General features: G+C 41.0%; 1 protein-coding gene across 5 annotated transcripts in view; it reads right to left on the bottom strand.

Moving 5' to 3' along the window:
* The window catches only part of DAD1 (defender against cell death 1), a 69,407-nt gene extending 61,650 nt beyond the window's left edge, over window positions 1-7,757 (bottom strand). For all 5 annotated transcript variants that reach the window (XR_012073434.1, XR_012073433.1, XR_012073431.1 and 2 more), the window contains exons 1-2: window positions 7,447-7,757; window positions 1,492-1,666 (exon numbers count right to left, since the gene is read on the bottom strand). Coding sequence is in view for 1 of the 5 variants with exons in the window: in XM_006217214.4 (XP_006217276.3) it covers window positions 1,536-1,666; window positions 7,447-7,738 (423 nt within the window). In the remaining 4 variants the exon portion in view is untranslated. The remainder of the gene's footprint in view (window positions 1-1,491; window positions 1,667-7,446) is intronic.
* Between the last annotated feature and the right edge of the window lie 8,156 nt (window positions 7,758-15,913).

Consider the following 15,913-nt stretch of genomic DNA (forward strand, 5'->3'; position numbering starts at 1 on the left):
ACATGCCTTCTCCCCTTCTAGACTGTTCACTTCTTGAAGGTAGGAGCCACATTTTACTCTTTTTTGTACTCCCAGCATTGAGGCATTGACTGGCACATGGGGGAGTCCCAATCAGGTCTCCAAAGAGTTCAGTTGTATTAGGACAGTAGAAAGAAGTGGTTCTCAAACTTTTTCACTGATATAAACCATCTCTGTCAACATACCACTGCCAAAAATGAAACCTTATCTGAACTAACAGAACTGTTTCTGAGGCAATATCAATAATGGAAAAGATCTGTGTAATATATAAAGTAGCTGATTAAATCATGCCAGAATCTGAAGTGTGGTCATTGTTGCTTTATTGCATTCACCTTGTCCATGGTTGCTCTAACCCTTTTATTAGATTTCTGATTAGTACAAAAATGACAGCCTTCCAAGTAGTGATAGAAAGAGACTGGTCCTGGGATATTCTTCCCCCTAACAGGATAACGTTGCCTAAGGTTCTCTTTTCTCTACCCCAGTAATTGCAACATATAATTTTGTAGTGGAAAGGCAAAGAATAGAGCGCATTCACTCATCAGGAAGCTACACGGGATACTGGAAATGCACTGGGCCAAGAGCACCGCTGGACTAATGCGCTACCCTGCAGCCACTTGGCCGGGGAAAGTCGCTGGACTGCTCTGGACCTCTGTTTTCTTACATATAAAATAAGTGTTGACATACAGTTTGTTGATCTTTAGTCATGCAATTCTCAGAGCTTTAGGATTCTGCTTAGGAGGGAAGGATGGAGAAGAGGCCATACCACACATGAAGAAGCCAAGTAAAGAGGGCTTTTCAACTTCTGTCAGTCAAAACAACTCTGGCCCACTACTGTTTTATATACTGAGATTCTATATGAGTTTACCTAGAAAAAAAGAGCTCTATTGCTAAAAAAGGAAGACTGGAAAATGAGTCAAATGGTATCTCATCCTATATTTTAAAGTGTTCTCCCAAGCTGGTCCAATTTTTCCATTTATTTTTAACTTAGCACACACATTAGCAAACAGCTATCATCACCACTCAGCATACACTGGATGTCACTCAGGTGTAAGCACTGTACTAGGTACTTCGCGGACAATGGCCCAGCATCTCAAGTCCTCTGAGATCAAAATTAAAAAAAAAAAAAAATTACAAAGCAAATCTAAAAGCAAAACCTACAATTTATGTCTCTTCCAAGATCTCGGAGTTATTTTCATGGAGTTACTGGCGCAGAAATTAATGTATTAGCTACAAGCAAACTCTCATTTTCTGTTATCTTAATGATTTGCAGAACAGTGACTAGAGAAGGCAATGACCAAGAGCGGCAACACTGATGAATCAGGATGATATTAATGCATACTCTGCAGGCGGATATGGAAAATTCTGCAAATGTCTTATCAGCAATATGGGAGCCGTGCCAACCATAATCAAAACCCATTCAATTTCTATTCCTAAAATCGACATTATGGGACAAGGGCTATGATCATCACTCACATTTTTCTAGTCTCCCACTCCTCAATTAAGTAAACGGGAATGATTCAGCCAACGAAGTTCATGACAACGAGGTGCAGGATGGTGCTGGCAAACAGAAAATCTGCAAAGGCTCGCTCCGGGGAGATGCCTTGGAAATCCGCTTTGTTCTGTGGGTTGATTTGTATTCTCAGACAAACTGGACAAGAAACAAAACACAAAAATGGTTATCAAAAAGTAGGAAACAAGTATGACTGATGAACATACACATACTCTATGACCCAACAATTCTATTCCAACAGAAATGACACACTAGTCCATCAAAAGGCAGTTACAGGAATGATACCCATGACAGCCCCCACCTGGCAACAACCTAATGTCCATCAACCGTAAAATGGGTAAATCACGGCATCCGCATGCAACAGAATACTATATAGTAATGAAATAAAAAGGAACTTCACAACTGGATGAATTCCACAAATACAATGTCGAGGAACACAATCCAGTTGCAAAAAAATACTTGCTGCATGATTCTATTTATATAAAGCTTAAAATTGGCCAAAACCAATCTACGGTAATACAAGTCAGGATGATGGTCTTTATCTTTCACGGGAGGACGAATGACTGGGAAGGTAGACAAGAGGCCTCTAGGATGCTGGTAATGTTCTCGATCTGGGTGGTGGGTGGCTAAAAGGATGAATTTTAAAATTCATCAAGTTGTTCACATAAATTTTATGTTGTTAATTGCTAATGGGAACAATATGACTTCTCAGAGTTAGGCTAAAACCCAAAGGCTTACTTAGGAAAAAACTACATATATATTTATATATTATATATTATATATATATACCTCCAAAAAAATCTTCAAAACCCTTTTGTCTCCTGATTTAAGTTTATAATTATACTTAAATCAGGATGTAGTTGAGGCAGTAACAAAGGCACTAGTCTGAATGACCAAAAGTTATAAAATTGTGAATTATTTGCAATAGGATGTGTATAATGTTAGGTAGCAAAGATGTTTACCCATGAGGCCCTCACAGTTGTAGATAATCTTTGATCTCAGTGTTTTAGCAGCTGCTTGTCTCAAAAATTTAGGCAAGAGACCAGTTATAGAACTCTGACAGAGAACTCTCCACTGCCACATTCTGCACCCTGGAAGATTCTAACCTCAACAGTAGCCACAGTCACCATTTGACATGAAAAGGAAGCTCCAGGAATACAGTCTTCCAAAATATCTTTATGCCTGTGACAAATGATTACAGTTTACTTAAGAAAACCCAAATTTGCTTCAAGCTAGCATCCATTCTATCACTATCCAAAAAAAAGCAATGAACTGAGATCAAACCCAAAGGTCAGAAAACTACCAGACCACTTCTCCAGAGTCCATCACCATGGCAACAGTTTTCATTATACTTAAACATGCAGATACTGAAGCATCAGAGGCACCTGGACCCTTCAAAATATGAAGGACACTGACTGAAGCAAGGGTGACCAATTAAAATCCTGCTGTGGAGAGTATATATTGGTTCATCCATTTGGAAGAGCAGCTGGCAATATCTATTAATATTTAAAATGTTTTTACCTTTGATGAAGGAATTTATCTTACAGAACAGACATTCTAACAGCACATTTGTAAAGTTAAAAAAAAGTGAGAACAGTCCAATGTCATCAAGGGGCTTATTTAAATAAATTACACTACAGGCATGCCATGAAATCCCACGCAATTATTCAAAACAATGAGATGAATTCTCTATTGGTTGACAGGTAATATACCCACCACTGTCCACAACTGGACACCGGTTTTAATGGGGAATCTGAAATTTGGAGTTTATCCCTTGTTCTGCTTGTTGGGAAGGGAAGGCTTGTACCTGTTTATGGTATGGTATATGTACAACTGAAACACTGTGCTGAGAATAAAGGAAAGGAGGAAATACACAAGAGTGAAGAGAGAAATTATGAAGCATTATTTTGGAAAAGCAAACATATTAGGGAAGTATTATGGAACCACTGACAGGGCTGAGTGCCTATCTGTGTTCCTATTCTTGCCAGTACTTCTTCATCACAGCACTATATTCATGTTTACTTGTCTGCATTTCCTACTAGATTATAAACTCTGTAGGAGCAGAGACCATGTCTGTGTGTTTCACAGTTGAATCCTCAGTTCCTTGGCAGAGAACCGGGCAGATAGTTGCTCAATATTCCTTAAATTATTACAGGCATGCTCACAATTTTACATACAGTGTTAAGTACAGAGGATGCAGAGATGAAAAGAGCACTAAATCAGTTCAGTGTAGTGAAACAGGAACACAGGGGAAAGACCTAAATCTTAAGAGCCAGGGAAGGGTTCCAAAGGGAAGCAGCACTTGAGCTGAGATGTCTAGGAGGTGAAGGACTTTTCCAGGCAGTTGAATACAGATAAAATAGCTTAAGACATCACAGCACGTTCAGGGAATAACAAGTAACTCAATAATGCTGGAATACAAAGCACAGAGGATGCTGAGGCAAGAGATGAAGCTGGAGATATGGCTAGGACCAGATGATAAAAGAGTCTCTATGCCATGAAAAAATTTTTTAATTTTTCTCTGGGAACCACAGACAAATTTTATGTGGGGAGTGGCACAATCAGATTTGCAAGTCAAATCAAACCTGCAGACACAGTGAAAGAGGGACTGGAGGGAGGGAGACCAGAGGCTGGGAGATCAATAAGGAAGATTACGGTAGTCTAGATGAGAGATACTGAGCGCCTGAGTGACAGAGGATGAAGAGGTAGCAATGGATATGAAAGAGATTTAGAAACAGGGCTCTCAGGCATAAGGCTGACAAACTTCCAATCTCTTAGGATTACAGTTATGGGCCCAGAAATTCAACAGATAATTCCCAAAGAAATGCTGGACCCCAGTCCACACAGCCTAAGAGCTCCCATGAGAGAAAAACAAAAAAAAACACTCTGAATTAGGCCTCCTCACCTTTCAAATTCAAAGTGTTTTTGGATGTGTAAACTGGAGGAATAAAACTAATTTTTAATCCAAAATTATTTCATATAGATTAGAAAACAGAACAAACCAAAGTTGTGAAATGACTTAAAAGCAAATTTCAAGATCAAAGACTTATTTTAAGGACAGTCAATGTTTTCCACTTATCCTTCCTAAACAGCACTCTGAATGAGCAAAACGAGGGATTCCAGTGAGGTAAAAAAGGAAACTATGAGGGGTGCCAGCACAGGGAGGCAACCCAAAAAGGGGACAGATGTCCTCCTCTAGAGATGTCTAACCACAAGATACACAGTCAGCTGCTGAGGATGCATGAAATCTGTCTGGAAGAAAAATATTCTACCTCTCAAGCCCTTTGAAAGCCTACTGGCTTTAAAATATAAAATGTTGATCAAGGGAGGAAAAAAAAAGGATTTCTCAATAGCAATTTTCTGCCTCTGGCTCCTTCCTGAAACCATGGGTAAGTCTCCCAGTCATGAAGAAATAGAAAACCACATTTTCATTGGACCCAAATAACACCAGGCTCTTTAGAAAATGTGGTAGCATTCTATATTGATTTACAATGTACTGATTAATTTCTAAAGAGCATATGCATATAACACATGCAGAAGGAATGCAAGAGATCAGACTACCAAAAAGAAACTAAGGGAACCAGATTTTTAAAACTTTTTCCTCCAATTCATCCTACACACTAGCACCAATTTTAAATCTTTTACTCAAATCTTTAAAAAAAAAAAAAAAAGGTCTTTAGATGCATTCCTATTACCTACAGGATAAAATTCCTTGGCCTGGCACTCAAAGCTCTAGCATCCAGCACTACTAATCCTTCAACATTATCTCCTACAATTCCCTTTCTCAGCCAAACTGGCCTCTTCCTTTCTCTTCCCATAGGGAAGTTAGAAACCCCAGCACCAGAGACAAGTACAAGCTTCCCCTTCTCAACAAATAGAACAAAGGATAAACTCAAAATTTCAAATTTCCCATTAAAACATGTATCCAGTTGAGGATTTGGGCTAACGAATGGCAGCGGTGGACTTAGTAAGGTCAAGGCTGTGGAAAGAAGTGCAAATGATATCCTTCCAGGGCAACTATGAGTTGTCATGAATCTCTTCTTTTCTCGAAGCAACTTACATTTCTCTGGCCCAATGACCTGTTGTCTAACAGCTATGGAAATCTTGATTCCCCCCTAAGGACTCCACTATTAAAGGCCCTTTCACTAGGCATTCTCTTCCCGGACAAGCCATCGGAGGAGAGAAGGGAGTCTGCCAATTCAATCTTAGCCTCAAAAACAAGACCTGGCATAAGGAAAAACTATCTGCTCAAAAAAAATCTTCTGACTTTTATCATACCTATCATCTATAGCTCTAGTCCACACCACTCTTCTGCAAACCACACCCTTCCATGTAGCCCTGAGAAGTCATTCTTAGCCCTAGAAACTTATGAAGCCAGGGTGACTTCAGCAGAGAGAAGGCTTTTTTTAAATCAGCTTTTAGGCCCCACCCTATTCCTACTTTTTCAGATCTAGAAGACAAAATCAGACATTCTCAAGATTCCTTCTCCTGTCTAAAAAAATTCTTGGTTATAAACAGAATTTGTAGGGAGGAAGGGGGAGTCTAGAGCAAGGAGAGTAGTGTCTCTGATGTATCTGATGATGATAACATATAAACTCCTAAAGGCCAGGATGGTGCCACAGAGAACCAGGTCCTGATCAACTCAGATAAAATTCAAAGATGATACAGGCTACCTCTGCAACTCCAGATCAAGCTGGCATACGTGTCCTTAGGCTTATTTTAAGTTCTAAGAAACGGAGAAGGCAGAGTATCTCTGGCCTGAGTCTGAACCAGCAAATTTGAATGTGTAAAAAGAATTCTATAGATTGACAACTTTAAGCTGTAATTAAACCTCCATTGTAAATGAAGTCTCCACACAATTCTAATGCTGTATTGTCTGTGCCCCAATTACACTGTATGAACTCTTTGAATACAAGGGACCTACAGATGTATCCTCAAAGCTTTTACCATATTTTACCCTGTATTAGATTCAAAATATAGTTGACAACCTTATGATGAAAAAAAGAAAAACCGTGAATTGCAGCATGTTCTTCAAGACATGGAGCAGGACATACCAGTGACTGGAAAGGTTCATGGGGTACAGGCACCTATAAATTGCACTGGCTAACACTCCCTGGGCCAAGCCTGGGCTCAGTATTCACTGAATCCTTGTAGAGGAAGAACGGTCACATTTTGGCAAAAATCTATGGGGACAGCCAATTCTCATTACATATGGCAGTCTACACGGTAACAAATTGGCTGTAAATCAGAAAGAATAATAAGGCTAAAACAGAACTATGTGAATGAAAACTAAGCTCAGCATAGTGAAATAACTTCAGAGTGGGTCCATTTTAAGTCTATCAGCTTTAAGGTTGTGTTAAAGCTAAGTGAAAGTTGGGAGGAAGGGATAAAATAGGAGTTTGGGATTAACAGATACACATTACAATACATAAAATAGAGAAACAACAGGACCTACTGTGTAGTCCACGAAACTATATTCAATTTCTCGTAATAAGCCATAATGGAGAAGAATCTGAAAATATATGTGTGTGTGTACGTGTAACTCAATCTCTTTGCTGTACACCTGAAACTAACATTGTAAACAAACTACAGTTCAATAAAAATAAATAAATAAAATTTAAAAAAGAAGTTAGGTGAAAGATGGAATGGAGTTGTCCCTGGACAAAACAAAGTGAACTGCCATCACCAGGTTGAGCAGCAGCATTAAGGTGGTTTCTAGAATTTACTTCCAGCTCCTCGGTGGCTCTTTGGTATAGTCCTGACAAACCTTTCTGAGCCTCCATTTCCCCATTCACAAGAAGGCAATACAGGCTCCTCTCATCACGAGGCGGTCTGATAAACACAGACGAGTACTGTGGGAATAAAAGCAGTGCATCAAAGTAACACATTATTACTGAGATTACTTATAGAATCATTACCCGCTAGGATGAAGCTCCCCACACAAGAGATGAAGCCCGAGAGGAAAGAGTTGAAGGGGAAGGTCCCCACGAGGAGACAATAACCGAATTGCAGCGCCCCGGTCAGTAATATATACAGGAGGTAGGCGTCCAACAACTTCAGACGTTGAGGAGTGGAGCTCAAGTACTCTTCTAAGAACCGCGAGATGACCGACAATACCGACGCCGACATGGCTAAACGCTCCAAACTCCGGCGGGCGTCCCCAAACTCCTGGCGGACCCGACCACCACACCGGATGTGACGTTGGCGCATGCGCACCTCTATAGCCCAGCTCCGCCCTCCCTGAGTTGCCACTTTGCGCAAGCGTACAGACCCGGCAAGGCGTGAAACAACTGATGCGCAGTCGCAGAATACATCTGCGGGCTGAGAGCTACAGCCAGAAAAAGCTAATGCGCCTGCGCAATGGCTCTGTCCCTAGACTGGAGACGTGTACTCTTTTTGCCCGATTTCCGCCTTCTGGTTGGTGACGCCCACAGTTGCTGTAGCAACAAGATAGTGTGGGAGGAAGGCGGGGAGAAGTTTTTCAGCGGACCGCGAGGGCTCTGGTCCTCTTTTGTCCACGTGAGTCCTCAAAGATTGACTATTTGGATCTGCTTTAAGGCAGTATCTGGCGCTCCCGCGTTCAGAGCCCGCTCGGCCCTAATTCTGTTAAGGGAGCTAACTGCGGGTGCCTGTCCCAGATCATTAGAGCAAGACAAGTTGCCCCGCAGTGAGAACCCCCGCGGCCAGTCACTACGCAGGCACCAGTTTAGACCTCGTTCTTGGAAGAGGAAAGTGCGGGGCGGAGTAGGGAAGCTTGACCTCTACCAGGTCCTGAACTGGATTTGGGATCTACCAAAAAGCACGGTAGAACACGGCAGGTGTTCGTTCATTCAGCAGGCGCCTCCTTAGGCCCACGTTTTGCTAAATAGCCTTAAAAGGGCGTGAAAAGATTGCGGGGCGGGGGGCGCCACGGGGAGGAGGGTGTGGAGAAAGTCGATTAACGTGCATAGGATATATGATCAAGTTTGGCAGCCTCCTACTCCACTGTAATATCCCAGGATGTCAACGCTGAAACGCCTTTAAGAGCATCATTGCCTAGTGCCTGGGTCAAACCCTACCGCCTCCAACTTATTTTGCAGAGAAAGCTGAAGGTTTGAGGTTTTGTATTTTCACAAGTGGTATTAACTATTTATATTTGGCATTTTAACTTTTTTGAAAAATTAGGTCTACTTTCATTTCTGGCTTTTGCTACGCTTTTAGTTTCACATGAATCTGACTTTCCAGACCTAGTTCATCTCATTTGCAGCTACAAGTGGCACATAACCAGGTGCGTTTTCAGCTTACTAATAATTTGAGCTATCCTAGGTACTAAATAAATTCCTATAATACAAGTGAACGACAACTTTCCTTCATTTTCACATTCTGTTTGTGTTTAAGGTAGAACCAAATCAGCATCAACAAATGTACCGGTTATCAGTCGTAAGTGAAACCTTGCTTAGTTCTAGAAAGAAAAGAAATAATCCATATCCTCAGAAAGCTTTACAATCTGTTTGAAAAGATATATTCATATTCACATCCACGGAGACTTGCACAGACTTGCACTTACCTTCAATCTAAACTCTCTTATGTTGCTGCGGGGGAAAAAAATGGATAACCAGGCCAGTTCCTATTTCAATGTAATAAGACAAGAAATGTCAGTTTCTCTGATAAGTTGAACCTTTCTCCTGGCCTCATCAGCAAGTAGAAGGGTAGCTTCCTCGCCAATATTCAGCTTCACACTCTAAAGGCTAGGCTGACGCTTTTCAATCATTTAGGAGCGGATTCCTTAGGGAGTTTCTATTCAATCAGCCAGGCTCCTTCCAGTAGTCTCTCCCTTATGTTTTGTCTGCCTTTGATCCATGTCAACTGTCATCATTAGCAACTCCACAGGAACTCCCAAAAGAGAGAAGCAGAAAGGATTAAAAAACATAAATTCACTTACTGAATGCATCCTTTTCTGAGACCTGCGAAGTCAAACACCAATATAATGAACTAAAGCTTTCTGAACTACTTAAAACAGCAAGAGAGGTCTTGTTCTGTGTTCAGTTTATGATTCTGTAATCACTGAAACATTTTTTGACTGATGAGTCAATGGGAGATTGCTAATACTAGCGTTGGTTTCAATAGTTTCAACCAGCATACTAAAATATATAAAAAGTCATGTCCAGACAAGAGTGCAGGCTCTTGAGTCAGAAAGTCCTGGGTTTGAACCTTGTTTCTGCTGTTTCCTAGTTATCTAATCCAGGACAAGTTAGTTAGTCTAACAGCCTCATTTTCCTTTTCTATAAAATGGAAATAACAGTACGTGGACCACTGTGTTGTTGACTGAAATAAAAACACACACCATGAGAGCTGTGAGTTTCAGTTTTGGGGGGGTACTTATTGAAGACTATAGCCCAGGAGACAGCCTCTCAGCTCTGATGAACTGCTCCTAAGAGGTAAGGGAGGAAGTCAACATGTATGTGATTTTGGAGAAGAGGAGTACGTGCAATCAAGCACACGTCTTGGTAAAGGGTTACTGCTAGTCACAGGGCACAGCTATCTTAGTTAAAGAGTTTAGTGCTTTTCTAAATATGAGTAGACGCAAGAAACTGGATTCATAGACTTTTCTGCTGAAAATATCTATCTGAAGGCTTGTTCTGCCAGTTTTCCCAGAGCACAGAGTATCTCATTCCTGATCTCCATCCTCAGCTCCTTTCAGGGTGTGTTGAAGGTCAGCGACCAGTGGCAAACAATTCAATCCTTTTAGATCCAGATGGCAGGGGTGACATTCCTTAGTTGTCAGGTTGAGGGATTAAATGAAATAATGTTAACATTAAGCACTTAACATGGTACTTGACACACAGTAAATGTTCAGTAAGTATTTGCTCTTATTAACTATCATGAATCCTGGTAATTTCTATGCCTGCTTCCCCTATTTCTATGAATAATTACAAGTTGGGCAAACCACAAATCCCCAATATTGGGGCATGCAAAATATTGGATACCAGAGGTACTTCAACTCAAATGGCTCTCAGAGGGCAAATCAAACTTATAAGTTGAAGCTAAACTCAGAGTAGACCTGAGGCATTTTATTATTAAAACACGGTTGGAGAAGGAAAATTGTTTCTCTCTTCTCCTCTTAGGTTCATTGGCCCTGTAAATTAGAACTCATAAAAGACAGATTAACAAGAGAAAAACAAACAGAAGTTTATTAACATATGCATCACACATGTACATGGGAGTACTCAGTCATGAGTAACTCAGAAGGGTGATTAGAATTTGGGCTTACATAATGTTAAAAAGCAAAATTCGACTGAGTAAAATTTAAAGATCTTACTGGCTTTATTCAACAATTCATGAATTGGGCAGCATCCAACCAACAGAAAGGTGCTCTGAGGAGCTATGCAAAATAAGAGACTTCTATAGGCAGAAGGGAGAGGGAACAGGAAATTATACTAGATGAAAAAGCAGATTGCTTATGGCAAGGTTACTTTCCCTTAGGGGATGGCAAATGACCTAACTAGTACTGATTAAGCAATCTCTGATTGACTGGTTTAAGATTCCGTTTCTGGAAGAGCTGAGACTATAATTAGCTTAGCACAAGTGACTCCATTTTGGGCCAGTTGTCTTGTTTTTGACAACAGTATCTGAACAAAAAAAGCGATAAATTTTTAGAGAAGTCACAAGACAGGGGAAAAGAACTTTGAGTTTCTAGGACAGCAAGTTGTGAGAAGGGAAATATATGAAAATCAATGAAAAATAAGGGCTAGTGCGTAAAGTTATGTAGATTCCTCCAGCGCCATCTCTTGGCTGATCCGGATCTAGAGGTCTTCTGTCCTTCCTGGAATGGGGTGAGGGGACACCTTTCTGTCCTGCTTTTAGGGAAATAGAGGGAAGGCAGAGGGCTTTTCCTGTGTTGCTTCTTCTCAGTTGCCTTCAGCTCAAAGCAATCCTTATGCTAATGTGGCATATTTTGGGGTGGCATATTCTGCTACCCTTCAACATAAACATCATAAAACAGTGGAAAAGTGGAGGAGCGAGAAGTTCCCCTTATAAGCAAAGGCAATGATTTTACAGTGTGCCTCTCTCCAGTAAGAAATGACACTCTATCAGAAGAAACACAAATCCTCCAAAGAAAAGGAAAATCTCTGCATGGGAAAGAGTCTCTTTCTACTTTCTTTTCCTTATATTTTCACTTCTCCTTCAGATTCCTCCTTTTGCTTCTCTCTACTATTGCATGTAACAGCTCCATTTTTTAAACTTTTGTCCTAGTGTAGCAAAAAAAGACAAAAAACAAACAAACAAAAAAAAACCCTGACCTTGTATGATATTGTCCTAGTATAGCAGCAAATAGCTTCAAAAAGACCGTATCTCTTCATCCTAACATAACAGTCCTTGCAGGCCCCGGTGGAGTAGAATAACTTTACAGGCTCCTTTATCTGATTTCCTTTCCACCTAGTTTTTGAGAGTCCCGTAAAGGGAACCCCTCAGCCTTGCTCCCTCCCTAGCACTCAAGAGAGAGTTTCCCATATTGTCCTTTCCAAGGGCTGAACACTCTCCATAACAGGGGCTGAAATCATCACTGCTTGAGCAACATTGTCCAGCAGAATTCTCTGTGATGATGAAAACATCTCTGTGCTTTCCAATATGGTAGCCGCTAGACCTTAGTGGCTGTTGAACACTTGAAATGTAGCTAATGTGACTAAGCAGCTTTAATTTTTATTAATTTAAAACTAAGTAGCCACGTATGGCTAGTGTCTATCATATTGGAGAGAACAGCTGAAGAGCTGTTGCACTCAGTTCCTATGTTTTAGGGTCACGCACGTTACTCGTAGTTCATTCAAAAAGGAATGACACCCATTTGAAACCGAAGAATGATCTATCCCTGCCAGGCCTGAGCTATCATGTTATCAGTCCCACTTACTTCTGGAATATTTAATGTGATTTACGGCACAGGAAAGATGGTTTGTCAAAGTTAGTTTCCATCCATAAAGACCATGTTAGTTCTTTAATCATTCGTAAAAATCACATCTGTTGGAGGTAGAAGAAAAATGTTTTCTTTCATGCTTGCACATAGTGTACCTTATCTTGAAGATAAGGAGAAACAAATATCTTATATTTGTCCCCAGAGGCCTGTCCAGAGCAGGAACTGAGAGTCTCCTCTACTCTATAATTCTAACAGACTCAACTCAGTTCTGAGATATCCCAGCTCTAGGGATGGAACCAAGCAGGACCCTGCGGGACCCTCCCTGGTACAAAAGCCTCTCTGTGTCTCCCATTTCTTGTTTGTAGAAAAAGGCTTTGGTCACCTAAGCCTTCCCTGAGTTCCAAAGAGCAGAGTCAACCAGTCACTAATTAGAGAGGTGAAGGAATACAGAAACAAAGCAAAAGCAATCAAGAAACAATAGTTCAGTGATAAAACAGAGCCCTAGTCCCTCCTCAAGGGAAATACCTAACAATCTGAGGCATATCTTTGAGTTGTTCTGCAGGAATTAAGCCCCCCCCCCCGCCCTGGTCCAGGTGGAAGATGGTGACTACATGCTGAGCACAAACAGAGACCCCAGAAGGCTGATGATGAAGATTCCTGAAACACCACCCTGTTACCTCATCACCAACCAATCAGAAAGAAAGTCATGCCCCTTGCAACCCTCACCTCAGATGTTGCCTCTAAAAGCCCTTGCCTGAACGCCATCAGGGATTTTGGATCTTTTGAGCATGAGCTGCCCATATTCCCAGCTAGGCCCTGCAATAACCACTCCACTTTGCTTCATCACAACCCAGTGTCAGTAAATTAGTTTTGCTGCATGGCAGGCTAACAGACCCAAGTTCAGTTTAGTAACAGGGCCACCTTAAGGGACCTATTAACTTTGGTTATAAAAGGCATTTCCAATACATTCTAGTTTTCTACTTCAAAGCAACCTCCACTATAGAGCTGGTTTGCCACACAGGGAAACAAAATACAAATGCTTCTCTGCACGGCTTCAAGAGCTGAGGTCGAGAGAGATCTAATATCAAATCCATCCAGGTCACCTTGGCTTCATAAAGTTCAACATCTTACAGTCTTTCAGAAAAGAGGAAGATTGTGTTACGGAAATGACAGGCCAGCCAAGAAACAAGCACCACTCGGAGGGTTGGAGTACTCAGATTTATTACGCCGGCGGGCCCAGAGGGGCTTCTGCTCCGAAGCTCTGAGCACCTCCAAGACGTGCGCATGAGGTTTTATAGGGTTAATTACAAGTATGAGGCTATTAGCCAATAAGGTTCAAACAACAAAAAGCAAGGAATCAATACACTGGAGCTTATCAATTTGGAACAGATCACGTTACTGACACTTGTGAGCTTGGATTTACGAGTTAGCTTGTTAGCCCAGTGAACTGACACCAAACTTTAGATTTACAAGTTAGCCCGGCAGAACTTATATCAGTAAACCGACACTTATCACACTTAGATTTGTGACTGAGCTCGTTAGCCCAATAGACTGACACTAAACTTTAGATTTATGAGTTAGCCCAGCAGAACTCAGATCAGTAATCCGACACTTGTTGCACTTAGATTTGTGACTTAGCTTGTTAGCCCAGCTGGGCTTTTCCTTCACAATTGTGTTGCCTGTCTTGGAGTGATGGAACCTGGAATTTTCTGTATGGTACAGTTCTCAAAAGGCCTCGACACTGTCGACCACAGAAAAATGCACAACCTAAAAGTTGAGAGTTAAGTTTTACTTGGAGACTTTACTGAGTACCAGGGTACCACAGCCCGAGAGACAGCCTGTCAGATAGCTCTGAGGAACTGCTCCTAAGGCAGAAGGGAAGAGCCTGGATATATAGGAGTTTTTGCTTAGATATATATATCTATATAAAATATATATATATATTTGACTGTATATATAGTCGAATATGGAAAGATTACTGCCAATCACAACAGACATCTCAGGTTCATGATTTTAGTGCTTAGTGCTTTTCTGTCTATGGAAAGATGCAAAAGTCTGGGACTCATCGAAATTATTCCTTAAATATGCATCTTAACCATCTAGGGCCAGGGGGAGGGCATAGCTCAGTGGTAGAGTGTGTGCTTAGCATGCACCAGATCCTGGGCTCAATCCCCAGTACCTCCATTTAAAAAAAAAAAACAGGAAAAAAATAAAAACCATCTAGGGCCCGTATCCAGGGCACAGAATGTTTCCTGTTTCTCTCCATCCTGAATTCCCCTGGGGCACACCTTGGGGTGGGGATGCCTGGGTGACTGAAGTGACTAATGGCTTGATGGCAGGCAACGTTTATTGTTTAACAGAATGGCAGGCTACGTTCTTTGTTTACTGGAATGATGGGCAACATTCCCTTTTCCATAACACTTAGCATGTTATTTTATAGGTAAATGTTTACACACCTAAACCTCCTCACTGGACTTTTCATTCATTTCTTTATCCAATAAACACTGACTGTCCTAGGGGCTGGCAGCAAAGCTGAGAGCAAAACAAACAAGTCCTCCAGGAAACAGAAGCCCTAATAGAAAGAAACTAATAATAAATGAATACACAAATATACACAGTAATTTAAAATGGTGATAAGTGTTGAGAAAATAAAAGAAAGTGATAGAGTTATTGGAGGCCTCTTTTAGACCCTGAGTTCAGCAAAGACCTCAGAAAAAGGGAGGTTGGAGCTGAGCTCCAAATACAAAGTTTCCAGCTCTGGAAAAGGACAAATAGCCTGGGATGGCAGCAGATAGAAAGCCTGTGTTTCCTTAGAGCAGCCTGTCTTTTTTCTTTGGATATCAGTATTCTTAGTGCCTAACATAATGCTTGGCTTTAACAGGTATTCAGTAATAATGATGATGGTGGTGGTGGTGATGATAATAATAATAATAACTTTTAGCATAAACAAATGTACTAAATGTTTGAATTATCTTTGTTAATCCTTACAAGACAGAGGAAGAAAATTAAGAGATGCTAAATAACTTATCCACGAGCATGCAGTGGATAAGCGGCAAAGGCAAAACTGACCTTCACCCAGAATTCTGACCCCAGAAATTGTGCTTCTAATTAACCAGTGAGTCTCCCTGAACCCCAGACTGAAGTGCTTCATAAAACCGCAGCTTTTAGCATCAAGCCAAACCGCAGAGGGTAGAGATTTGGAAACCTGCATTTTTAACAAGCCCTCCAAATGATTGTTGGGCACTCAAAAGTTATGGACCACTCTGCTTTGTTGTAAGAACGAATGAGACAGACATAGAAAACAAACTTGTGGTTACCAAGGGGGAAGTCAGGGAAGCAGGGGTTGGTGGAGGGATGGACTGGAAATTCAGGATTTGCAGATATTAATTGCTATATACAAAACAGATAAACAATAAACTTCTACTGTATAGCGCAGGGAACTATATTCAGTATCTGTAATAGACTATAATGAAAAAGATATGAAAATGAATGTATAT

The sequence above is a fragment of the Vicugna pacos genome, chromosome 6 (genome assembly GCF_048564905.1).
Source record: "Vicugna pacos chromosome 6, VicPac4, whole genome shotgun sequence".
NCBI classification, from domain to species: Eukaryota; Metazoa; Chordata; class Mammalia; order Artiodactyla; family Camelidae; genus Vicugna; species Vicugna pacos.